Source organism: Megalobrama amblycephala, linkage group LG7 (genome assembly GCF_018812025.1).
Source record: "Megalobrama amblycephala isolate DHTTF-2021 linkage group LG7, ASM1881202v1, whole genome shotgun sequence".
Lineage (NCBI taxonomy): Eukaryota > Metazoa > Chordata > Actinopteri > Cypriniformes > Xenocyprididae > Megalobrama > Megalobrama amblycephala.
The window spans coordinates 5,583,903-5,610,186 of NC_063050.1; the positions used below are offsets into that span (position 1 = coordinate 5,583,903).

Sequence of the window (26,284 nt, forward strand, 5' to 3'; positions counted from 1 at the left end):
AATCAACTGAAGATAAAAGACATGAAATCTCTGAAGATCTGATTAAACTACTCCACAAACAGCATCACCAGCTTCACTTATTACTAACCAGACTGATTTTATTTATGTTAGAAATCTACAAAGGTTGTTATTGAGAATTAACAGCGATTTAACTCTAATGTGTTTCATTATGAAGTCACCGTAACAGTGATTACTGTTTCCACTAGCTGGGCTCTTCACTCTTATTATACTCATTTGTCTTTACTGTCTGCTGTGACAGTGTGTTTGTTAAACACATTTGCAGTAGTAAAGAAAGCTGAAGCAAAACAACATCTGATGATGATGATGATGATGATGATGATGATGATGATGATTGTCTGTTGATTGTTTTGTGGTCATCATGAAATGGCCTGATGTCATTTGAATCTAACAATTGTGTTGTGCTATTAATATATTTACATTATAAACCCTGTCTTACATCATCATGAGTTCCTGCAGCAATCAGAAGATTTTATCAGTCATGAGCACTAAAAATTAATATATGATGACAACAATGGTGACAATCAAAAGTGCCATGCTGCAATGCATGCTGGGTGTTTTGTAGTATTCTGGTACCCAGCATGCATTGCAGTAGGGCACTTTTGATTGTCACCATTGTTGAGATTTAAATGCTGATTCTTGATGTCTCAATAAAACTATGAGTATTTAACAACTCAAACTCATTTTAAACTGATCTCTTTTTTTGCTAAACTTTTTTTTGCTGCTTAAACACTCAGTTATGGTAGTTTTGCATAGAACAAAATTTTGGTCGTTTCCAGTTTTCATTTTCGTTCCTTGATCCGGTTCAGAGCCCTGCCAGAGATTATATTACATCTTGTGAAAGGAGCATTATAGGTCCCCTTTAAAGACAACTGTTTGTTTTTACGTTTTCTGAAATGTTAGATATGCAGATGAGGTTATCTAATTAAATATGCACTCATTTGTTGCTCATAAATTCACATATTTTATTATTTTTTTTACTTTTAATTTTTTTTGAAACTGAAGCACTATCAACTGCAGACAAAACTCAAGAAGTAAGCTAAACTTAAAACAGTCATTCAGAGTAAAACTACACAACACTCACCGTTTCCTCACGCCCCGCTGGTTATGATCCACTCAATCTGGTCCACTCGGGTCGAATCTCATGTCCTAATCAGGCGTGCACTCGCTTCACTGATGCCTCTCTGTGCGCGCAAACTCACCTGTACTGGGGGAGGGCGGGGCCAAACGAGCCCCTGAGGATGCAGCTGATTGGATGCAGGTGACATGACTGACAAATGAGGAGGAGAATATTTTTAACTTTGAAGCTTTTAAAATGTGTGTGTGTGTGTGTGTGTGTGTGTGTGTAGGGGTTTGATTTTGGATTATCTTCAACATTAGTGCTTTCCCGCAATGTCTGATTCACCTGCACGAGAAATCAAGCCGTGATTTGATGTCACTGGATTGGTTTCTGACAATCACTGCAACATCAACACATCTAGAGATGAACTTGATTTGATTATTTCGATTTGTTTAAAAGCTGATTTCACTATGTCTACAGAAGCAATAAGTTTGTCTATAGCTATGTTTCCATCCAAAGTTGTGCAAAGTTGGAATTTCGTATAAAACTGCAACTGCAGTTATCCAATTTTTTTAAACAAATTTATTCAGTATTTTTATCTTTCTGCTCTATAAACACGAACGCATCTATTCAGATCCTATTTGCCGTGTTCACACTGCAGTTAAATACGGATTCACTCCACTTCTGACTTTGCAGTGTGTTTGTGGCCTGGTGCTTCTGCTGAGATCTAGATTGGGCTCTCGCTTTAGGGTTCTAGATGGAGGAACCTTGTTGATCCAGAAGAGCGTTCTCCCAGCTCCTGCCGGGCCTGAACTGATCCGTCCCTTCGACATCTTGACCCGACCCACCGTTTCCATGGTGCTCAGCGACATCAGCGAATCAATCACGGCCAGATGGGCCCCCTGCAACCAATCAGAGAAGAGACACACATCTGTCTGATTTCACACTCAGGCCACGTTCAGACTGTCAGTCCAAATCCGATTTTTCACAAATCGGATCTGAACAGTTGCGATACACAATGTGGACGTCAATAATTTTGGATCATATTCCAATAGGATAGGACTGACATTGTGAACATAGCCAAAGAGGCGAGAATGAACGGACTTTGACTGTGAGATGATCTGCACGAGTCTGACACAGGATCAGAGAGAGACAGAGTCATTCACAAGAGACACTTCATGATGAGTGTTTCTCTCACGCAAACCCTGACCCACATCCAGAGTCTGAACTGATCTGAGGTCAGCTCTCACTGAAACACAGCAGCTCACGCCAGCGCTTTCACTGATCTCAGCGCATTTATTGTCAGTCAAAGACAGATTTCTTGGTCATTCTGGGAAACGGAGACTTCACGTCATTATTACCACAAAACAAACCCTGACAAGAGATCGTTATCCTCCTGAAGGGGTTATCAGTGATGATGACACGGCTAGTTATTGAATAAATAAATATATGGACATAAATATTGATCTGAGTCTAAATTATTTGAGAGAAGAAACACAGTGTGAATTGACTGAATGCTAAACGCTTTTTACTGCGGTATGAGCCACTGATGAGGTAGATTACAGTCGATTCATTGATGTTATCATTTACATTATCTGAATTATTTAACATGTTACAGCTTTCCACTAAGCCGCTGGTATTGATAACAGGAGTGAGAAAGTATTTGTCTCATTGTCTCATTACCCAGGTGCCCTTAATATACCATGCCAGAGCGCCACCCAATGGACAATTAATTGCATTAAAATGGCTCCTACATAACATATGAAGGCTGTTTGTAAGCTGCTCACATTCTATGTAAAAAAATTAAACATTATACAAATGCATTTATATTATTAAAAATTAAATGTAATTAAAACATTTCAAGGATATATAACTATCATTAACAGTAGGTAGAAAAATATACAGTCAACATAATAGTTAATATTTTAAATACTGAAGCACATGTTCCATGAATATGCAATAGCCTATAGTGCATATATTTAGCTAAATGCTCCTCTCGGAGTTCATTTTTGTAGCTGACTAATCAGTTTTTAGACTTTGGGATCCTCCTCAAAGACTCATCTGTTCGGATCCGGAGCTGACGTGAGATCTGTCATGTCCTGGGCGGGACTCCAGAGGGCGATCTCTCTGCAGAAGAAGAAGAGGAAGAAGAAGGGGTCCACGCTGCCTTTGGCTACGCTGTCGCTCGGCAACAGGAGAAGAGCATCTCTGTCTCCAAAGAGACTGTTGCTAGGCGACGGCAGGAGGATAGCAACGCTGCACAGACCGATCGGTGCATGACGTCAAAGTACCGCAAGCTTAAAGTTTGAAGGCAATACAGTTCATCAGAAAAAAAAAACAGAGAGATAATCTTGCTAAGGTGTTTTAATTTGTTGATAATATGTTTCTAGTTTGATTGACCACATTGCTGGCATGTTTTAAGATGTTGCTTACATGATTCTAACATGATTTAGTACGTTGTTAGCATTATTTAACATGTTTCTAACATAAATTAACACGTTTTTAATATGATATATAACACATTGAGTGCATTTACATGCACCCTCATAATACGATTATAATGGGATTTTGGCAATATTGCGACTTCACCTCATGTAAACGCAATACTTTGGTTAAAGTAATGCGATTAAGCTCATAATCATAGTAAGCATAATCGCATTAAACTAGGTGGTGTACGGCAGTTTTAATCGCAATAAACAGGCATGTAAACACCTTAATCGCTTTATTCCCGCTCTGACTAAAGTGCACATGTGCTCGGATGTACACGGATATCATGTTTTGTTCACACAACTTCATGTAGTGGAGAAAAGTCATCTCTTTCTTGCAAATGAAGATGAAGAGGCAGAGTTCCAGAAGTCAAAATAAGACTTTATTGAACAAAGCAACAAAGGCAAGACGCCTGCAGGACATCTGAATTCATCTCTGGCCAGGGCCATTCTTACACTTTTATCGTATCTACTAACCAAAATAGACTCAGGCAGTAAATTATATTTATCATGCAAATAAAAAAAATAATAATCAAACATCTTTCTTATCATCCCCTTAAATCTGCATTACCTCATAACATGGGCAATGACCTGCTTCTGACCCTCTTCGTCACCTTACTTTCACATATCTTAATTTGAGCAAATTCTTGATGAATATAAGGACATAATAAATGACGGGGTATATGCCAAAATAACAAACATAACACCCTCTAACTTTCTTCCTACACTACCCCAATTCTAATCATGCTAACTAATTTTAGAAGAAATGAAAAATACAATGAGCATACTGACTCCCTTACTATCAAAATACAATAAATTTGAAAATAAAGAGCAAAAATAAAAGGCACCCCTTCTCTAAAGGGGTTTTCTTCAGTCTCGTCCAGTTCATCCAGTCCATTGGATAGATCTCCTCACAGACACATTGACCAACCAGATCTACGTACACACCTTTTGTTTCGCATTGTTTGTGTTGCATTCGGCTCAAAAAACTCATCTACCATCAACTTTGGTTGTATTTTTCTAACCACTTCCCCCCTTTGTGCAATGGTCAAAACCATGTGCATCTAAAATTAAAATAGTAAAAAGTGTTGCTGGTGTAATCATATGTCCTTTTATCTCATTTGTCCATCAATCTAAAGTTGAAGTGTTTCGCCTAATAACTGACATCAATATGGCCTTATTTTTATGTTCAATTATCCATCCTAAATATCAAGGTGTGAATACCACAATAGTAACACAACTAATAATACAGCTGGCCGATGTCATTTGGCATGTGGTTGTGTTAAACACTGCTGTTGTAAACTCAAAGTTTTTCAATATATAATAGATATTTTTATTTTTGCTCTTTTTTGTTGCTCACAAGCTGCTCTTTTAACCCTTATATAAGGTTTGTGGGTCAGTTTGACCCGTTTCTATTTTTGAGTTAACTGAAATGCCGGTTAAACTTTTTTTTTTTTTTTTTTTTTTTGTCTTGAAATTTTGTGACATTTTCTCATTTAGGGTCATGAATATGCATGCAAAGTTTCAACATGCTGATGTGTTGTGAAATGTGCATACAGAAATTGTATACGTTATTACTCTTCGTGGGTCAATTTGACCCATATAGATAGCCTTTCAAAAGCAACTACAGACCCAAAATCAAAAACACTAGCTCTTCAACTCTATTACTGAAGTGCCAGTTTAACAACTTTTTATTTTCAAAGTTTGTGGCGTAGTGTAGAACGTCATGGCAGTGTGTACTATGTTTCAATTCTCTTCAGAAGGCCTTTATTAACCCCCTGGAGACGTATTGATTAATTTTTTAATGGATTTCAGAACCATTATAAACCTTGGAGGACTAAGGATATTTTTAAATATATCTCTGATTGTGTTCATCTGACAGAAGATAGTCATATACACATAGGATGGCTTGAGGGTGAGTAAATCATGGAATAATTTTCATTTTTGGGTGAACTGTCCCTTTAAGAAAATGTAAAATATGTATTTTACAAAACATGTTCAACTCTAAAACTTAAAAGGTAAATATCTGAACAAGTTCTGTGCCAATTTTGAAGTTGATATCTCCAAAACTTTTCAGTACGTTTTTTTTTTTGTGCGCAGTACCAAACCTTTTCACTAGATGACATTTGTAAGCTGTTTACACGACACAGTTTTCAACTAAAAACGGAAAGATTTTATGGCCATACATTTATATGACAACGGTGTTTTGGTGGCCTGAAAAGGCAAACTTTTGAAAACAGGTTTCAAAGTGCAAGTTTTTGAAAACGATACTGTTGTCATCTCCATGTAAACTGTGTAATCTGTGAATGTGCGAGACTTCCGATCTAATAGTGGCTTTGGAGTCATGGTGTGACAGTGGTTTGACTCTGGATGCTGTTGCCTCTGCCTCTGTTCAGTCTGACTTTTGATCAAGCTGTGGAGGAAGCTTTTTTTTATAATGACAACATGTTTTCTCAGTCATTTCTGCATTGACTCAGTCTTTGTCCATATCAGCCCCTCAGAAGTTTTCAACTTCCTCTTTCAGGGGCGATGAAGGCCCATCAACCAATGCCTCTTCTTCTCTCTGCAGACATGTCCTTCACTTGTTACACAGTCCAGTTTCTGTCGTTTGGTAGGTCAAGGCATCTGCCCCAGAAGTCATCTGGTGTCATCTGGAAATTAAACACTCAGAGATCTGCATTAATCAAATGTATCCTTTATAAATTCTACAATAATCTCTTTTAATTGTCTCTTAATTTCAGAAGTCTCATCTGATTGACAACAGCAGTTTCCCCATGCTATTTTAAAGGATTAGTCCACTTTTAGATCAACTTTTCCTGATAATTTACTCACCCCCATGTCATCCAAGATGTTCATGTCTTTCTTTCTTCAGTCGAAAAGAAATTAAGGTTTTTGATGAAAACATTCCAGGATTATTCTCCTTATAGTGGACTTCAATGGGCACCAAACGGTTGAAGGTCCAAATTACAGTTTCAGTGCAGCTTCAAAGAGCTTTAAACGATACCAGACGAGGAATAAGAGTCTAATCTAGCTAAACCATAGGTCATTTTTGAAAAAAAAAATACAACTGTATATGCTTTATAAACAAATGATCGGCTTGCATGTTCTTCTGCTTTCCGTATTCTTCAAAAAGCTTACACTGTATGTCTTACGCCTTCCCTATTCAACTTATGGAAAAAAATGGAACTGGCGCCGCGTTCCATTTTTAAGTTGAATAGGGAAGGTGTAGGACTTTATTTTTATTTTTTTCTAGAGTTCTAAATATGATCCTGCTATTTCTGTAAAGCTGCTTTGAAACAATTTGCATGGTAAAAAAAACGCTATATGATTAAAGGTGACTTGACTGTCTTTCCCAGAGACAAGAATCCTCCAAGTGACATATGTATTTCACACCCCTTAATAATGGACTTGGTCTTTCAAAGCCATCTGTTGTTTACTGGAAAACCCCTGACCTAGCAAAAAACTGCTCATTGGGCCACAAGACTTTCTCAGACACATCTGACCTATGTAATAATAATTTCATGTAGGCCATGAGGCCTTTAAAACACATCTGGCTTTTATAGTATTCAAAATATTTCTATAATTGTTTTCTTATAGAATAAATAAAATATTTCATCAACAGACAGACAGACAGATCCTTCTCGTTCCTCAGCTCTCAGAGGAGTCCAGCATCTTCTCTCCGTCCTTCAGCACCACCTGTCCTCCGTTAGCCTGTTCATCGCCTCCATCACGAGCCCTGCGAGCCTGAGACACAGAGAGCCGACAAAACACTGGGCTGCAAATAACTGTAAGATGAACTCACCCAGGAAGACCCATGAGAGAAGAAGTGCTTATAGTCACAGATCAGAGAGAATCAATCAATCAATCAATCAATCAAAAAGATGGGGGAAGATCCAGGGGGTCCTGTTATGGTTTTTCACTTTTTCAACTTTAGTTAGTGTGTAATGTTGCTGTTAGAGCACAAACAACATCTGCAAAGTTATGACACTCAAAGTTCACTCCAAAGGGAGATATTTTATTTAACAGAATCCACTTTCCAAGAACTACAACGAACAGTTTGGACAACAGCGCTTTTTCCCAGATCTTGTGAAGTCACAATGTTACTCATTTAAATAATCCCCGCCCACAGAATTCACAAAAAAGGGGACGAGGCCTGGTTGAGCTGCGCTAGAGAACTCTGTCCCAAGGAGGATGAACTTAGAGTGGTTAAAATTAATTTTAAACACTGTTCCATTATAACCCCAGCGTTTGTCTGTGCACTGCACATTTTACGGAGAACAGCTTCCAGAATGTAAGAGAGCACAATGCAGGCTACACACAAAAGCTTCTCCTGAAAGATGGAGCCGTTCCATTTTGTCAGGTCAATCTGTTTTTATGGATCACAACTTGTAAGTATGTTTTATTATTTGTAGTTGTATTCTCTATTAACAGTTCCAATTATAAATTTTATGTAGTTGCTATGATGTAAACAAAGGGCAAATCTGCTAGCCTGCTAACTAACTAAGCTCTCGGTTAACGTGCTGCGTAACACGAATGAACCTCATTGGTTCTTGAAAAAGCTCAAATGTGCTGCGTAACATGAGAATGAACCCCATTGGTTCAAAAGGTAACTGCAACTTTTTTCTCACAGTTGCAGTTTTTCTAGCAATTGTGATTTTTTATCTTGCAATTCTGACTTTCTTGCAATTGAGTTTATATCTCACAGTTCAGATTTTTTTTTCTAGCAATTACAAGAAAAAAAGTCATTATTTTACATTTTTAAATTCTATGGCATAAACAAGCTTCCATAAATATTTCTTATTTTAAGTACAAACTCACGTCATTTTAATCAGTTTTTCTGAAAACAAGACTTAAAAGGGTCTTGAGTACATATGGAGTAATATTGCATCCTTCATATCTCTGAAAAGTCTTTAGTTTTATCACATTTATAAAAGATAGATACGCTGTACCGAGTCTCTCCGAAAAAAGCCGAGCTCCTGGAGGCGTGCCGTGGGCAGAGCTAAAGAGTCACGAGCGTGCGCAGCTTTTGCAAAGAGATCGTCTGCTAGCTGCGACATCATTATAAATAAAAAGGGAACAAAAACGTTTGTGTTGTTTACATTATATGCACTTGCGCGCCGATTGCCAACAAAGCACAGCATCTGATGCAGCTTTACTCACTGCCCACGATCTGCAAATCCAGCGACGAACTGGGACTTGTTTACAAAGCATCACTGAAATCCCAGGAACAAACAAGCATATGTGCACAACTCCATTGCTGCCCTGGAAAAACAAACTTCATTCACTGTTCCCTTAATGCTGGGTTCTTTAGGAAGCTGAAAAAGGTAATCTTTCCCTCACAACCAAAAACACACTCCTTTGGTGACAGGAGCTGCATCTCATTTCAGAGGCTGCATCCTCCGGAGGTCTCATTTGAAGGCTGAATACATTTGAAGGCAAGGATGTCATATTTAAGAAAAGTAACTGTAATCAAATTGACTGATATTCATTGTGAGGTGTAAAATACTGTTATTTCTTTCTTACTTTGCAATCTAATGGTTATTTTTCTTAAATGAGACTGCCTCGATGATGTATGCAGCCTTCAAATGTGGCCTTCGAAGGGTGCAGCCCCTGAATTGGGACACAGCCACTGTTGAAAAATCTCTCGGCTTCCATATCCCGAACGAAGCGTGTTGATGGGCGTGCTCTTGCTCTGGGTGATGTGTGTGTGCACACTTATCAGGGAGAAGTGCCTATACAAGGAATTCCGCGCTTTATTACGTGATAAAGGACCATACTAAAAAAAAAATTGGCGAAACATGTCCACAACTGGAAGTAGTATATTTGGCACAGAAATACTCCGTCATACATCCAACTCGTATTTTGAAACTTTGGCCATGTTTAGCATGAGAATGTAACTATTTAACAGTGTAAATAAGTCAGAATGCATGAAATAGCACTACACCCCCCTTTAATATCCTAAGTAATTTTGCTTCTCCAGTAAATGTATGCTGATTTAAGATTGTTTAAATATTTGTACAAGAAAACAACAAAAAAAGATTTACCTCTTGGTAGAAGTACCTCTTGCTTGAGGGTGTTGAAGCGGATGCCCGAGTGCTCACCCGTCTGCTGGGACGTCCGGCACGGGTAGCAGAGGATGCGTTTGAAGGTGTCGCGCATGTCCTTGTCGCGGTAGGAGTAGATGATGGGATTTATGAAGGAGTTGCACTCGGCCAGCAGCAGGAAAAACTGGTCGTATGTCAGGACGTCACAGGATTCACAGAAGCTGTCCAGCAGAAGCAGAACCAGACCCGGCGTCCAACACACCACGAAACAACCTGCCAGAGAGAGCACAAGAGCGTTGAACACATAATCAGAAACACACAGTGACGTGTAAAATAAATGTTTAGGATTTTAGGACAATCGTTTGGAAATGTTGCATGTTTGTAGAGAGCGACAAAATGCATAAAGGAAAGGTTTGTGCAGAAAGCCCTGATATAGAGATGGATTGGGCGTGTTTTATGCAAACGGACTTAAATATACACAAATGTCTTTATTTAGAATACTCAAGTTATTGCTCTTGACTTTCTATAATTACTGCAGAAATTAATGCTGTATTGTGCAATTTATATTGGTGTATTGAAGGAAATTGTGTTGCTTTATTATTAGTACTCCTCCATATTATATTATTTTTGAGAAATGGTTGTACCCATGTGTATAAATTCTCATACGCGTTCTTGCGCTGTAAGAGTCCAAATGAGGGGGAGGGCGGGGGTTCTGGAGGAAGGTGAAGAGCATCCAAGAAATTACTTCCTCTTCCGGTGCGCTGCTCAGCTGTGCACTGTGTTTTCAGTATGGTTCGTCCATTGTTTTTGTTTTATTGTTTAATGTATTGAGCGTTTAAAACTGGAGGAGAGTACAATTACACCACAGGAGGTGGTCAAACTGAAACACAAGAAAAGAGAGGCGACATACAAACTCGTCTGCATCAGAGATTCAGTCGGCCGCCGTTGCCCTCCATCACCTTCGGTAACCTGCGCTCACAACAAAGTGGATACTATAAAGATCAAATACAAGGTACTGTAACGAATTTCGTGAGGCATCGTCATTATGCTTTACGAAAAGCTGGCTACAACCCTCAATGCCAGACTCTCTTTTTGAGCTACCTGGTTTCACTTTAATCTGAGCGGACAGGGGTAAGGATTCAGGGAAAACCAGAGAAGGTGGGACATGTGTGTATATAAACGAAAAGTGATGCCGGGCGCACTCAGTTAAATGCGAGATTTGTGATTTTAATGTAGAAATCCTTGGCATGACTTTAAGAACTTTTTACTTGCCAAGAGAATTTGGTTGCATCTTGCTGTTTGTAGTATATGTACCACCCAACGGCAAACCATCGCAGGCGGCTAGTCTAATTGCTGACCAGGTTCACGAACTGCAGCTCTGTTACCCTGATGCCCCTGTGATCATTCTTGGAGTTTTTAACCAGTGTAACTTGGAATATGTGCTGGAACTTGTAATTTGGAATACACCATAAGTCTGGTGGAAATCCAGAGTCCAGCCAAAATGATACCCCAAGGCGAAGTCGGGGGAGGGAGAAGCCATGGTGTAAAACTCCTCAACAAGGCCATGGAGATGAGAGATGGAGACAGAGCTGGTGGAGAAGGAGCCCAGAGTGCAGACAGAGGGCCGTTGACCAGGCACGATACCGCAGGCTTTGTCGGTGGCCATGACGGAAGCGTATCGACGATCCCCGAGGTGGATCAGGAGTACCAGATGTCTGAGGTGGAACCGGAGCGACTGAGGGCTGAGGCGGAGCCAGGGGGAGGGTGGAGCCAGACTGAGCCGTAGGGGTGGAGAGAGAGCACACAGCAGACGGCTTGCAAGTCCGTGGCCAAGGCGTGGTGACATCCGACCGAGGTGGAGCCGGAGGTTTGGGGGAGCCCGGTGTAGCCGAATTGCCGATGGTCCCAGGTGGAGCTGAGGGGGGGAGAGCCAGGGTGGAGGATTCTGGATGACGAGCCAAGGTGGAGCGACTGGATCAGAGGTAGAAGGTGAGCCCGAGATGGATCCACACCACAGAGGGCTGGTGGAAGAGGAACCAAGGGGCCGACGGGAGACAGCAGCGACTGGGCAGAGAAACTGGATGAAGTCTGAAGAGGAGGCGGGAGAGGGAGGCTGGGAGGGAACAATGGAATCACAGGAGGACTTTTGCTGGACGGAACCAGCAGAGACACAGGAGGAGTTTTGTTGGACGGAACCAGTGGGGGCAGAGAATCATCCTCTTCCATACAGTTCTCTTTAAAAAAAAAAATCATCCAGAGCTTGCTCACCCTCTGTGGTGGGAGTGTGGATGGGGCTTTGGAACTTTTTCATGTTTTCACACCTGTGAGCATCCTGAACTTTACTGGCTTGGGAGAAAACCAAATAAAAAGAAAAACTGGCATTTAACATCCTCCAATCATTCTTTAAAGAACTTTAGAAGGTATCCATAGTTGATCCCTGACACTCATATTTAAGTTTGCATCAGTGATTCTACGTCATTGATTTTCCTGTTTATTACTGTGAAGCTGCTTTGAAACAATCTCCATTGAATAAAGTGCTGTATAAATAAAGCTGACTTGACAAGAGAAAGTCAGAGGAGTGTTGTTAAAGTGAAACTAAAAACTTCTAAAAACAAGTTATCTTCATTTATATAGCACTTTTCACAATACAGATTGTTTCAAAGCAGCTTCACAGTGATAACAGGAAAATTAATGTAATAATTTATGGGATTAATTTATGGGATACTTCCAAGACTTCACATAGCTTGAGTTCCCAGGAAGTTGGGCAGAATGTGTGTGTCAACATTCCCTGTATGTGAGTGAGCGCGAGCGGGCGTGACGGATGGTCATTTGTTAGGACATGCACGTACTTGCCTCTCTCTCCCTCTGGGAGGATGAAGTGATGAGAGAAAAGCAGAGCAGAAATGAGGCTGAGACAGTGAAAGCACGCAGGTCCACTTAGACGAGCCCGAACAGGCCTTCATCCCCCAGATCCTCAGCGTGTTTATGAATGTCGACTGTGCTGCTGTGTGTTATTCTCCAGAAGGGGAGTTTACTGAACACATTCAGACCGCTGCAGGTCTGTTTGCTCTTTTATATGAGTGTAACTAAAACATGATGAAACGACTGACAAAGTGTCTTCAGAAGTGCTCTGGATCTATAAAAATCTGAGTCTAAATTTATGTGGAGATATAAACTGACTGGGCAGCATTGTTTTCAATCTTTCCAACCTGAGGCCTTCAAGACTCAAGTCCTCTTCACACCAAGAGTGATAACTATAACCAGATCCAGATCTATATAATAACTACAATTATAAGTAAACCTTATAAGTAAACGTTAAGTCGGTACTTCCCAAATTATACCAGCATGTTAAGTGCCAAACTAGGGGTGAAAACACACTTGACCAGGTATACACCAACATTAAACACGCGTACAGAGCTGCACCTCTTTCTCATCTAGGTCAGTCAGACCACCTTTTTCTGCTCCTTATTCCAGCTCAGGAGAAGACTAGACCACATAAGGTGACCGTTAGAACTTGGCCTAAGGATGCTCTTGATCAGCTACAGGACTGTTTTGCAAACACTGATTGGGGCTTATTTCAACATCAGGACTTGGGTACATACATAGACACAGCTCTATCCTACATTAAGTTCTGTTTTGATAGTGTCATTGTGGACAAATGCATATGGTTCTTCCCCAACCAGAAGGCCTGGATGAACAGTCAGGTCCGCACACTTCTCAAAGACCATAATGCTGCCTTCAGGTCAGGTGACAGAGCTCTGTACACTGCTTTGAGAGATAAGCTTCAGAGAGGGATCAAAGAAGCAAAGGGGGTCTACAAGAAGAAGATAGAAGATAATCTCTCAGGAAATGACTCAAGGCAGATGGCAAACAGACCATCACAAATTTCAGGGGCTTTAATACTATGTCAGGGATTAATTAATCTGCTCAAACTGGCAGCTACCTGAAGTCAGCTACAAGTGTGTTTTATTAATCGTTTGCTTTAGTTGAAACATGAGGACGTTTTATTGGTATATTTGTTTCTGCGTTTTAAGTCCACTATTGTAGTTACATTGTGGCTACCTTTTAGCCTACTTTTTCATTTCTTAGTATTTCAAATCATAGCTTCTTTACCACCAGCTCGGCTAGAGGCCGAGTCCCCGGCTGCACCTCAGGCCTCCAGGCCCACACCTCCACCTCGACCTGTCAGCCCATCGCATTAACCTTGATCCTTCATCGGCTCCATGGTCCATCTGCCCGGAAGCTCCGCTGGGATCGCTCAACACTCCAGGTTGGCCTTCGGCATTCGACGCCCAGCTGCAGCCACGGACTTCCGGGATTCGGGCTGTGTCCTCACCCTGCACCCCTTCGGCATCACTGGACTCCTCCCTTCCTCCAACCTCCCCGTCGGCCTCCCTTACCACACCATCACCCCACGTCATCACCTCATTCCCGCGAGTCAGTGGCTCAACTCCCATCTTCCAGTTCTGCGATGTCGCCACGGTCCATCAATCACTCTGTTCCGCCGGTTCCTCCACCACTCACCATGGTTCTGTCGTCGCCGATCGACTCCCGGTTGCCGCCCAGCCCGTCAGTCAAGGCTCCACCCTGGATCCTCCCACCTTCAGCGCCACCATGGTGCCTGTGGCCAACGTCCCCAGGATTCAGTCCGTCTCCAGCTCCTCGCCCTCCTCCAAAGCCTCTGCCCTCTTTCTTTGTGAACTTTTTTCTGTTATGGCGTGTGGTTGCGCCTTCTGGAGGGGGAGCTAATGTCATGTTTGTTCTGTTGTCTGTCATGTTCTCATTAGTTGCCATGGTGTCTGATTATGTTAATCCTTGCCCAGCTGCTCCTGTTTAATTCCCTCATTTACTCCTGTGTATATATTCTCGCCTGCTTATATTATTAAACTTGGTTTATTGTTATTCAGCCTTCATCTGCATTCATCTCGTGACAAGGTGATTGACTGTTCCGTTTTCTCATTGGTTCATCTTGATTGTGTTCACAGGTGTTCCTTGTTTTATCATTAGTCTTGTGTATTTAAGCTCCTTGCCTTGTTCCTTGTCTAGTATTGTCCCTGTAACCATTGTTGGTGAGTCCATGTTAGCAAAGCCAAGCCTAGACTTTGTTTCTTTTGTATTTCATTTATGTTCGGATTCATGTAATAAACTCCATCTGGGTTCTAACAACTTCAGTGGACTTCATTACAGTATCACATTTGCACTCATGCTGTTCTGGATGGAAAATTCAAACAGGGGCATTTGTTGCCCCATATCTTGAATGTCAGGAACATTAGCCTCTTTCACACAGCAATCCTGGTAAATTACTATAAAATTACCAGAATGACTTTACTGGTAAATACAAAAATATGCTGTTCACACTTTCTGGCTTTTTACCAGTAAGAGACCATTCACACAATAGCACCAAAATACCAGTAAATTCTGTGAAGTCAGTCATCGGAAATGATCTTTAAACACTGCGCATCTGTCTTCATTAGCCCGCATGAGGATAAGCGCTTTAGTTTCAGTTCAATATGACAACATTTTTTGACATCTGAGTGACAGGCATAACGAATGATCAAACAGAACACGTTTTTGCTCTTAAAAACACAAGCCATGCATAATAGTAACTGCAGAGCCGCAATGCTGATGAATGGAAAAGGAGGCTGGGTCTCGAGTGCGACAAACTGAAAAAGCTGTGAGATGTGGCACAACGGTCAAAGATGATCATCTTAGGGCATGTTTAAATAGAAGAACTATTAAAAAAGCTCACTGTAAACAGTGCTGAGTAATCACATCATCTCCATAAAAACTTTGGTTGGTCCAAAGCAGACTTCTTACATCAGCGCGTCCTGACTTTGTATGTGATCTTACCGGTAATCTTCATTCTGTGTTCACACAGAGCACATTACCAGTAATTTACTGGTAATGTTACAACTTGGCTCTGGCAATTTACTAGTATTTTTGAATAGGTCCTGTTCACACATGATCTCTTACCGGTAATTTACCGGTAAATTACCAGTAAAGACTGTACAGAGAAATATATAGTTAGAAATGCATTGCGTAAAATTAGGACACGTCATAAGTCAGAAACGAGTATCCATCTTACCCAATATCATGACAATGGTCTTTATGAGGTTGATCACCGTCTCCTTGTGTTGGACCTGAGAGCTGTGCTGGCTCATCTGTTGGTTCTTGCGCAGAACATAGATGAAGATGTGCGTGTAGATGGCCGCCATGGCCGTGAAGGTCAGCAGGTTCAACATGGCCCAGAACAAGAGGTAACTGCGGCTGTAGAGCGGCGCCATGGTGGAGCACTTCTGAATGTTGCACACACAGTTCCATCCCATAGTGGGTACCAAACCCATCACTATGGCGATAAGCCAGATGCCGATGATGAGCAGCACGACCCTGTGGTTGGTCATTTTACTGTGCAGCTGCATGGTGAAGATGGTCTGGTGTCGCTCCAGAGCAATGGCCATCAGATTAATCACAGACGCTGTCAGACTGGTGTCGATCAAACCCTAAAGGAGACACGCAAAGAATTTACACATGAGAGTCACGATAAATATGACCGATGTGAAGACGTTCATCCATAGTCCATCACCAAACTACTGGAGAACCTCAGAAAAGTCTTAAGAGGAACTCAACAGTTGTGCTCTACATGACGTACTATACACTACACACTTACACTATAACAATAATTATAATGACATCTATAACTATATATTGATTACTATAACAAGAACAACAATTCTAACTTTAATGAGAACAATACTGGTAACTAACAATAAATACAACAATTACGATAACTGCAGCGATAACTATAGTGAAAATACCAACAGTAACTATAAAAATAAAAATATCTACTGGAACAACAACTACAGCGAGTTGTTAATAATAGTAACTAACGATAACTATAATAAGAACAATAATGGTAACTATAACAACTATAACGAGAATGTAAAAACAAGTATTACAGTAACTAATGATAACTATAATAAGAACAAATATAGCTTCAAGCAGCGATGATGGGCCCAAGACCCGCCGCCACCACGGTGGCTTTAGGGAAACGGTGCACGATGGGCAATATGCATTTAAAACAAGTAAATAAAAAAGGACTATGTCAAAGTCATATCAATATACCACATTTACTGCCGCAGCTGGTGCATTTATAACCGCGAACCAAAACAGCCACATCTATGAGATCATTTATATTTAGATAAAATTTCATATCATAGGATATTATAGGTCAGTTTCAAATGAGTAGTTATCCAGCGTGAAATGTACTGAATACAAACAAATAATTTTCTACAGAGACTTTCACATAGTTGAAAAAACCCACTAGCATTAACATCCTTTGGAAGGTAATGTTATTTTTAGCCCGGTCATCATATGGGATTTTCTCCTTCTCATGTCACTATTCACTAACGTGCCAGTGGGCAGGGTCAAAGACGTGATGATAGAAGTAGCCATTGATTTTCTTCTGCAAAGACAATCTTTTGCAGCACTATGATGTCAAATTCTACACTTTTAAGATCCTGTCATTGTCTGGCCTTTGTTTCAATAAAAGCTGTTTTTGGAATAACAAGAAAGTTTTGAATTCTCAGTTCATGACCCCTTTAAAGGGGGCATATTATGCAAAATTCGCTTTTGCATGGTGTTTGGCTATAAATGTGTGTTGGCAGTGTGTGTACACAACCACCCTATAATGATAACCCTAACACTAACCCCTTTTTTTAATCCCCATAAATCATAACCAGTGTCTCAGAACAAGCCATTTCCAGATCCCTGGCAATGTGACATCACATTAGCCACAGGCCCCACCCACAAATGTTGACAGACACTGCCATTTTAACATAGAACCGCCCTGAGTGAGTTCATAGTGAGTTGTACAGTCTGCCATTGCTGCACTGAAAAGAATGTCTCCCAAGCGTTTTAGGGTGTTCTGTAGCTGGATGGATTAATCCACATAGCTCTTTCCATTTACTCCCTAAATCTGAGCTGATGAAGATGAGGTGGATTAATTTTGTTTTCGAAGAAAATGCTCCCTCAACTCTACCGAAATTCGTTTATGTCTGAGTGAATCATTTCACACCGGACTGCTTTGTGAAGGAATGTCAATACAAAGGGACAATACAAAACAGAGGTTGTGCTAAATATGTGTTACTCAAGGACAGATCAGTACTGTTCGTGATCCAGCTTACAGCCTCCAGAGTGATACTGGATACGGCAGTAATGAAGGTGAGAGCACTTTATTATAGCTCATCAGAGTTGATTTACGGATATAAAGTTTATCAGTTTATTAAGTACCACCCGAAAAGGCATAAGGTCTTTATATATTTTTATATACGTTTTATATTTATTGTTGGTTGTAACAAGTGTTTCTGTGTAATTCGCTGTGTATGTTGATGATAATGCAAGGGAGAGAGAGTCAAAAGGGAAATGTAGTTTTTCCCTGTTTTCTTCTGTTCCTCCCTGTCTTCTTGCAGGAGCCTAATTGATGCCGCCTGTTCCTCAGTTGAGTTGTGGAAAGCAGTGTTGCATATTTAGGGATTTTGTCACTAGATTCAGTGACTTCCCCTCCCCTTTTGAGACATTTTTCAAAAGTTTAGGGACAAATCTAGAAACTTCTTGGACAAACCTTATCTGGATTATTATTTTGCCCACTGATTTCTATTCATATTTATATAGATCAATGAATTTGCCATTATGATGTCATATAGTGACATTTAGCTACCAGTTTTAGCTACTTTCAATTGAAAGCAGTTGGCAACTCTGGTGGAGACGAGCTTGCATTTACAGAGGGAACTTGTAACGGTCACTTAGAAGCATTTACAATAATTTGAGGTAGAATGTGAACTGCGTATGTGCATTGTGTGCACGCGTCTGTAAGAGAATGCGAACGGTGAGCAGGAGAAGAGATAACCGCTCTATCGACTTTGTACTCTTTTCCCTTTTATTTTCCTTTTTCTATTTGTGACTAATGTTTTTTTGTATCCTTTTCTCTCACTCATCCCCATGTATGCGGACAAGTGTGATGATGTATAAGTAATTTTATTAAACCCAGGGAAAATAAGCCAGCTCTCGCCTCACGTGCATCATTTCCTCGAGCTTTAAGTTTGTCTTTAACACATTTGTTTTTCTGGGCAACAACATTTCAACTCTATGTTAAAAAGTGGCGCCCGAACAGTTTCTATCTACCAACGTTGTCTCATTCTCTCCTGCTGGTTACGGAATGTTGATGGACGTGTTCATGGTTCGATGGGTTTTCCAGGCAAGACAACTAACGTTAGCTTGCTAACCACGGAGAGCGCGTGAAATTCAGTTGATGGACGTGCGACCGCGTTTCGCGGATTTTCTGCTGTTCTTTAAAGACTCGTACGAGATAGACTGGAGCTGCAAATAGTGCAGGTGAGATTTATGTTGTTTTGTTTCGTCTAGTTGGTCATATTTTTCAACGGGACGAACAGTTTATTGTTCTTTGAATTCAGAACTTTGTTTGAAGAGACTTAAGAAAAAAGAAAACACTTGGAATAATTATTTTGAATTTGTTTCTTCTTTCTCTTTGAAAAACGGACATTTTTTTCTGTTTTTGCCGGATTGGACATTTTTTTGAGGCAACTACACAAGACTTTACTGTTCGATGTCACGTTTTTTTCTTCTTCATCACTTCGCCTGGCCTGACACTGTCTGAAAAAAACTGCTATTGGTTTTTATCTAAGTTTGTATTGTATTTTGTGCATCTTCTCTGAGTTAAATTGTTTATAGTGTTTTAACAGAGACTGTACAGGTGCACATTACTATTTCTTCAGCAGACAAACAGGTTTGATGTACTGTATTGTGCTTATTTCCTGATTGAATCATTGTAGACTTTGCATCTGCATATAATATTTTGTTTTACATTTCAGAATATTTCTGTAATTTGCTGTTATGTCATAGATTATACAAGATGGCTGAAAATCGTGACCTACTTGATTTACTGACATGTTCTGACTATTTACCAAGACAGACTACATCTCGGAGAGAGGATGGAGACTTACGGTCTCAGGTTCAGTTCCTACAGGACGAGGTCGCTGTACTGCAATGCTGTCTCCGTGACTCGTTGGACCTGCAAAAGAGTGTGATTGACTGCATGAGTCCAGATGATGGTAAAGTTCCTATTGTGTCATGCCCGGAATCTTGTACTTTAGCCGCTTCTACTCCATATGTTCGAGGACAGGCTCTGATGGGTGATTCAAGGTCAGTTTTTCATAATGCGCCTCATGTATGTACACCTGCAGTGTCTCAACCAGTTTTGGCTGATTTGTCTGCTACGTCCAGGGTCATGGCCTCTGTCCTCCATCAGTCACATCTTGAACCTGTAATATTTGACAGTGAAGGAAATGATGATTGGCTTCAGTCTGTCGACATATACAGGACTTCGTTAGATCTTACTGATTCCCAGATGTCACTGGAGCTTCCCCGTTTTCTCTCCAAAGAGCCAAAGAAGTAGTTTCCTGAGTTCTCATGTTTCCACATGGGCCCAGTTTTGCGATCTGTTTAGGAAGGTTTTTCTGCCGTCTGATAATCAGGAGCACATTATAAGAGGTATCCTGGACTGAGTTCAGATGCCAGACGAGCCTTTTCCTACATTTGTCGCCCACATGCTGAGTGAATTTCGAAAATTGAGAACTCCGCCTCCTCAACTGGAGCAAATCGAGTTAATATGCAAGCATGCTGTTGAGAAATACAGGGTAGCGCTCTATGGTACTGCAGTAACATCCATGATGGACCTTCTTTTACATGTGCATGAGCTACATGCAGTCTTGGGTCCGTGTGGTTCTTATGCGCCCCAAGTCCCGCAGTCGGTTCCTGTCACGAGAGAACTTTATTGCTTCAAGTGTTTGACGCCGGGGTTTACTTCCCATAACTGTCCATCTTGTAGACTCCAGTAGTCCAAATGTATGCTCAGGAGGTTCGCCCAGTTGGCACACTAAACAGACTATGGAGATGCAAAGTTCAGAACGTCAAAGTAACTTGTCGCGTACAGTGGTTGCGGATGCGGGTGCCTCAGTTAGGCCCAGGTCGGGAAACTTCGGGGGGGGGGGCGTTTCAGAGAGGCAACCCTCCCCCGAGACAGTAATTGAGCCTCGCTTATCTGACTCATCTAAGTCCACTCAGCTTGCTCTTGGTCATGTTGAAGACGTCACATCTTCATCTTCCTGGAACACACCTTTCCTTGTTCAGGTCAATTTTCACGGCCAGGTGCTTGAAGCTACCCTGGATACGGGTGCTTCCATTTCAGCAGTGCGAGTGGATGTTTCAAAAATGGTTCCTGGGGGGACTTTTAAGACAACAGTTTGGTCTGCATCTCCTTTATACCTTGCAGATGGGGCACTGTGTTGTCCTTTGGGTTTAGCTTGGCTACAGTTTGGTTTCATGGGCCAGCACTTTTACCATCGTTTTGCAGTCATCGAAAACCTTTCAGCGCCGCTCGTCTTGGGCATGGATTTTATGATGAGAGCTTCTGTCGTGATTCAGGTTCCTTCCAGAATGGTTGTTCTGGGTGATGTGCCAGAGGCCTCAGAAGAGCTGGAGGGAGTTGACTTGATGTCACCAAGTCACAGTATACTTGGTTTAACGTCCAGTTCTTCTAGTTTGGCTACAAAAGTGGACGAGGCTGCTATAAATGATAGTGAAAAAATTAAGCTAGCTGAGTTGTTAAGATCTTTTTCTGATTTATTTGATGGACATCTAGGCCATACATGCCTAGTTAAGTACAAAATTGACACAGGTCAGGCCAGACCTGTCCATCTTGCTCCATACCGTACCTCACCTGCGAAAAAAGAACTGATTGACAGGCAAATCGACATGATGCTAGCAGAAGGTATTGTGGAACCAGCATCAGGGCATTGGGCTGCACCAGTTGTTATCGTTCAAAAGCTTTCCGGTGAACTAGTGTTGTCAAAATTACCGGTACTTCGGTACCAAGTCGGTACTGAAATTTTGAAAATGTGACGATACCCGCATTTCTGTAGTACCGGTAGTACCGAGAATCCGGGTATATTCGGTACCCACTGTTAGGACTGTGGCAGTAGGCTATTTACGTGAATATGACACGAGTGAAGCACAAAGCTTTGTTTACAGAAGAAATAATAGGTTAGCAATTAAATGTGACTTCGCAGCCATGGAAACATTTTGGTTAATGCCGAATGAGTGAGGTACGCGAGTCCATACATTTAAGCTTCGTATTCTGTTTTCCGAATCGCAATCTGGTCACCCGATTAGCAGAGAATTTAACAATATTCCATTAGTTATTCCACCGAACATCTGTTTCTTTTCCCAAATCTTTACTCACGCAGCGGATTATAAACGTTTCTTTCGTTCGCATTTAGGCCTATTATAGGCTATTCGCATTATTTACTGTGGTAAAGTAGAAAAAACACCGTAGGACAAAACCTTTTTGCTTGCACGTCAGTTTCTATTTAACACAGTTTGTGCTTGTTATTAGACTTTAAGGCACGTCAAGTTTATTTGTATAGCGCATTTCACACACCAGTGATTTTTACTTTCTTTTTCTCTGGCAGCGCTAAATCAAACATAGCCTGAATGGCTTGCCCCTGCGGAGGATAAAACTCGCTCTTCAGACCTTTTACAACAAGTGTACGTTGTTTGTAACATCAGGAGATAACGAAGATATTATTAAAGATAAATCTTGCTCGTGTCCCACATCCCTCTCAAAGCGCAAAGCGGCTATATCAAAGTAATAACGGGACTTTGGCTATATGACGCGTCTTTGTGTGGAAATAAAAAACGAATGCTTTTTGAAATAATATTTAACTTTCTTATTATTTAGGTTACCATTATTTACCGATATTTATTTCATAGTTTTACAGGCTGTAGTGTGTTGTTTCTCTGACGGAATAGCTAAAATAAACACGCACGACTGTTACCCCTGTTGAAAAAACGTGCATATGCTGGTAAAGTAGGTTTTGAAGCTGGTATGCTGGTTTGAGCTGGTTTATGCTGGTCCAGGACCATCTTAGGACTAGCATGGACCAGTAGGACCAGTTTAGGACCAGCATTTGACCAGCATACAGCTTCAAAACCTACCTTACCAGCATATGCTGGTTTTTTCAACAGTACACAATGGATGTTTGAGCATTTTTTTTTCATTTTCCAAAATGTATTTATTTGAGGTAGCCTATATATACACACAAACACACACACACTCTAAATCATATTTAATGTTTTTAAAATAGGCTATATAAAATAGTAAAATAGTTCCAATAGATTTTGCTGTGGTACCGAAATTGGTACCGAGAACCGTAACATTTTCATGGTGTCGGTACCGACTATTGGAATTTTTGTACCGTGACAACACTACGGTGAACCAAGGTTTTGTGTAGATTATCGAGGGCTGAACCGTTTTACGGTGAAAGACCCACTTCCAAGAATAGACAAGTCCCTTGATTTTCTAGCGAGAGGAAATTTTGTGTCCACAATCGATCTAGCCAGGGGCTATTGGCAGGTGGCTGTGGAGGAATCATCAAGGCCTAAGACTGCTTTTATTTCTCACCGTTGGTTGTATCAGTTCCGTGTTCTTCCTTTCGGCCATTGTAACACCCCAGCCACTTTTCAGAGGCTTATGAACACGGTTCTGGCAGGCCTTATCTACAAGTCGTGCACAGTTTACCTTGATGATATTGTGGTTGCCTCGACCACGTTTGAACAAAACCTGATAGACCCTGAGGAGGTCCTGGCTAGGCTTAAGTCTGCTGGTCTCTCAATCAAGTTGGAGAAGTGTCAGTTCTGTAGGAAGGAGCTTACCTTCTTTGGGTATCGGATCACAAAGGACAGCATCCTACCCAATAAGGAAAAGGTGAAGGCAGTTGTTCATTTTGTTACTCCAGTAAACCCCAGACAGGTGAGACAGTTCTTAGGTCTGACAAGTTACTATCAGTGATTCTTTCACGTGTATGCACGACATGCTGAACCTCTTTTTGCTCTTACGAGGGCCAGTGTACTTTTTCTGTGGACCCAAGACTGTCAAAATGCTATGGATTTCCTCAAAAGTAAATTGACATCTGTGCCCATCTTGAGATTTCCACAGTTTTCACTTCCATTCTTCATTCACGTTGATGCGTGTGATGTCGGTCTGGGAGCTGCTTTGATGCAGAGGGATGAGGAAGGAAAAGACTGTGCAATTGCTTAAGCCAGCCGTGCTTTGCACAAATCTGAACGCCTTTACTGCTGGAAGTCTAGGAATTCTCTGTCATCCACGATATATATACATAACTCACCACGAGTCCCCGATGAGTATCCACTGCTTCAAGCCTGATGATCTTCCATGCATCTGGTCTAACTATAGGATATCGTCCAAGTCTACCTTACCACCGCTGGCTAATCTATCTGCCGCTCTCTGATTTATCTCACTGGTGACGAACAATGTACTACCTCATCGTCTGATTTGAATACCCTCACATTGTCACTTTGCTCTTCTGAACTATCGATCCATCTCGGATAAAGCCCCTTATCTCAATTAATTTATCAATGATAACAAACTTGACATTTTTCTTCTTACTGAAACATGGCAAGTTCCTGATGATTTTTTGCAGTTAAATCTACTCAAACCGGATGAATGTAAGTACTTATATCTAGACTACAACTGCATGGTAAAGGGGGTGATCTCGCTGTCATCTATCGAGATAACTTCAGACTCTCACAATTTGATTTTGATGACACTACCACATTTCAATATATGGCTTTAAAGGCTGACTCTCATGGCTCTCTCATAATTATTCTACTCTACCGTTCTCCTAAGACCTTGTCTAACTTTTTTTCCAAACTCAGTGAACTGTTGACCCTTGCCTGTTCCTTGACATCTCCTGTTCTCCTGCTTTGGTTAGGGTTAGGTTAGCTAACCCTAACCCTAACTCCACTTCAATGTTCATGTTGATACTGTCTGTTCTAACACAACTCAACTACTGTCAGTTTTAGTCATGGAACTAGTCATGTTCATTTTCCTACTCATACTCAAGTGATATTCTTGATCTATTATGTACATCAGGGGTTGAAATCTCTTCTTTCTCCCCTTTTCACATTGGTATTTCTGATCATAAACGTATTGATTTAATTGATTTTTTGCCTGTGCATAAGAAATGCCCTAAGGAAGTAATATCATATCGCAACCTTAAATCTGTTGATATTGCATAATTTTGTGCCTCTATTGTTTCCTCTACTATTTCTGAAATCTTTGATATCACTTCTCTCTCACTTATACTCTCTAAATACTACTCCATCATCTCTGAAATCTTGCACGAGCATGCTTCTGTTAAGATCAGATCCGTCCCTTCCACCTACTCTTCCCCTTGGTACACTCCTGAGCTACGCGTCTTAAAGGCTACCAGTAGACGTCTCAAGCATTTTTTCAGGAAAACAGGCCTCACTGTTCATTATTTAGCTTTTCTCACTTCAAAAATTAAAAAAAAAAAAAAAAACTCTGCTCATTCTGGTTTTGTCTCTGCTATGATTACCAAATCAAGCAACAGGCCAAAAGCATTATTTAACACAATAAACAAGCTCACCAAACCGCCATCTCATGATGCTCTAGTTTCAGATGAATTTTGCTGTTCCTAATTGAATAATTTACAGGAAAAGACAGATGCTGGTGTTTTTCTGGTGAGACGACTGAGTTTAGCTTCATGCCTAATCTCTCTGGCCAGTCATTGACTATCTTTTCTTTGACTAATCCATCTTTTGTTTCTGAGTTAATCTTGAAATCCAGCTCTTCATCCTATCGACTTGACTCTGCCCTTATTTCTCTCCTGAAATTATGCCACTCTTTCATTTCTGCACCTATTTCTCACTTCATTAATACATCTATTACCACTGCCTCATTCCCTCTGCCACTCAAAACTGCCGCAGTTACCCCAGTTCTCAAGAAACCCAACCTCGACCCCTCAGTTCTATCTAATTATAGTCCAATTTCAAACCTACCATTTATTGCCAAATTACTGGAAAAAACTGTTGCCTCTCAGCTTTAGTCTTTCCTAGTTGAAAATAAGCTCTTTGATCCCTTTCAGTCTGGTTTTCACCCATTCCATAGTACCGAAACTACACTTTTCAAGGTAGTGAATGAACTACTACTCACTGGTGACTCTGTCTCTCTCTCAATACTTCTGTTACTCAACCTTAGTTCCGCCTTTGATACTGTCTGTCGTGACTTACTTATTTCACACCTATCAGATATGGGTATTTCCGGTATTGCTCTTTCTTGGCTTTCCTCCTATCTCTCTAATAGACAATCTTACATTTCAATGCAGGATTTTAGATTTTTGACTGTCCCCTGAAGCAAGGTGTCCCTAAGGGATCTGTTCTTGGTCCACTGCTATTCATCATTTACATAATATCTCTGGGTCAGATTTTACATCGTCATGGCTTTAATTATCATATCCACGCTGATGACATCCAAATATATATGCGAAATGTACGTTTGCTCTACTTACTCAAATTGATAAAATTGCCACCTGTGTGAATGAAATAAAAGAATGGCTCAACTCCAATTTTCTGAAATTAAACATGGACAAGATGGAAATCAGTATTACTGGAACCCCATTGCTTATTAACAAAATTCACACTGACTCTGCCTGTGATATTGCTGGTACTCTCATCAAACCATCCACTACTGGTAAAAATCTTGGTGTCATTTTTGATTC

The 26,284-nt window shown here is 40.8% G+C and overlaps 2 protein-coding genes across 7 annotated transcripts in view; both read right to left on the reverse strand.

Moving 5' to 3' along the window:
* LOC125271582 (lysophosphatidic acid receptor 1-A-like) overlaps positions 1–26,284 on the reverse strand; it is a 78,141-nt gene that overhangs the window by 15,557 nt on the left and 36,300 nt on the right. Inside the window, exon 1 of one of the 4 annotated variants that reach the window (XM_048195669.1) lies at positions 1,103–1,227. The exons of 2 other annotated variants lie outside the window; for them this stretch is intronic. The gene's annotated coding sequence lies outside the window, so the exon portion shown is untranslated. Of the gene's footprint in view, positions 1–1,102; positions 1,228–26,284 lie in introns of those variants that run through there. One more of the 4 variants, XM_048195668.1, reaches the window with a different exon arrangement.
* The window catches only part of LOC125271585 (lysophosphatidic acid receptor 1-A-like), a 55,898-nt gene continuing 36,304 nt past the window's right edge, over positions 6,691–26,284 (reverse strand). For all 3 annotated transcript variants that reach the window (XM_048195675.1, XM_048195678.1, XM_048195677.1), the window contains exons 3-5: positions 15,694–16,108; positions 9,609–9,881; positions 6,691–7,308 (exon numbers count right to left, since the gene is read on the reverse strand). In XM_048195675.1, coding sequence (XP_048051632.1) covers positions 7,292–7,308; positions 9,609–9,881; positions 15,694–16,108 — 705 coding nt within the window. In that variant the 3' untranslated portion in view covers positions 6,691–7,291. The remainder of the gene's footprint in view (positions 7,309–9,608; positions 9,882–15,693; positions 16,109–26,284) is intronic.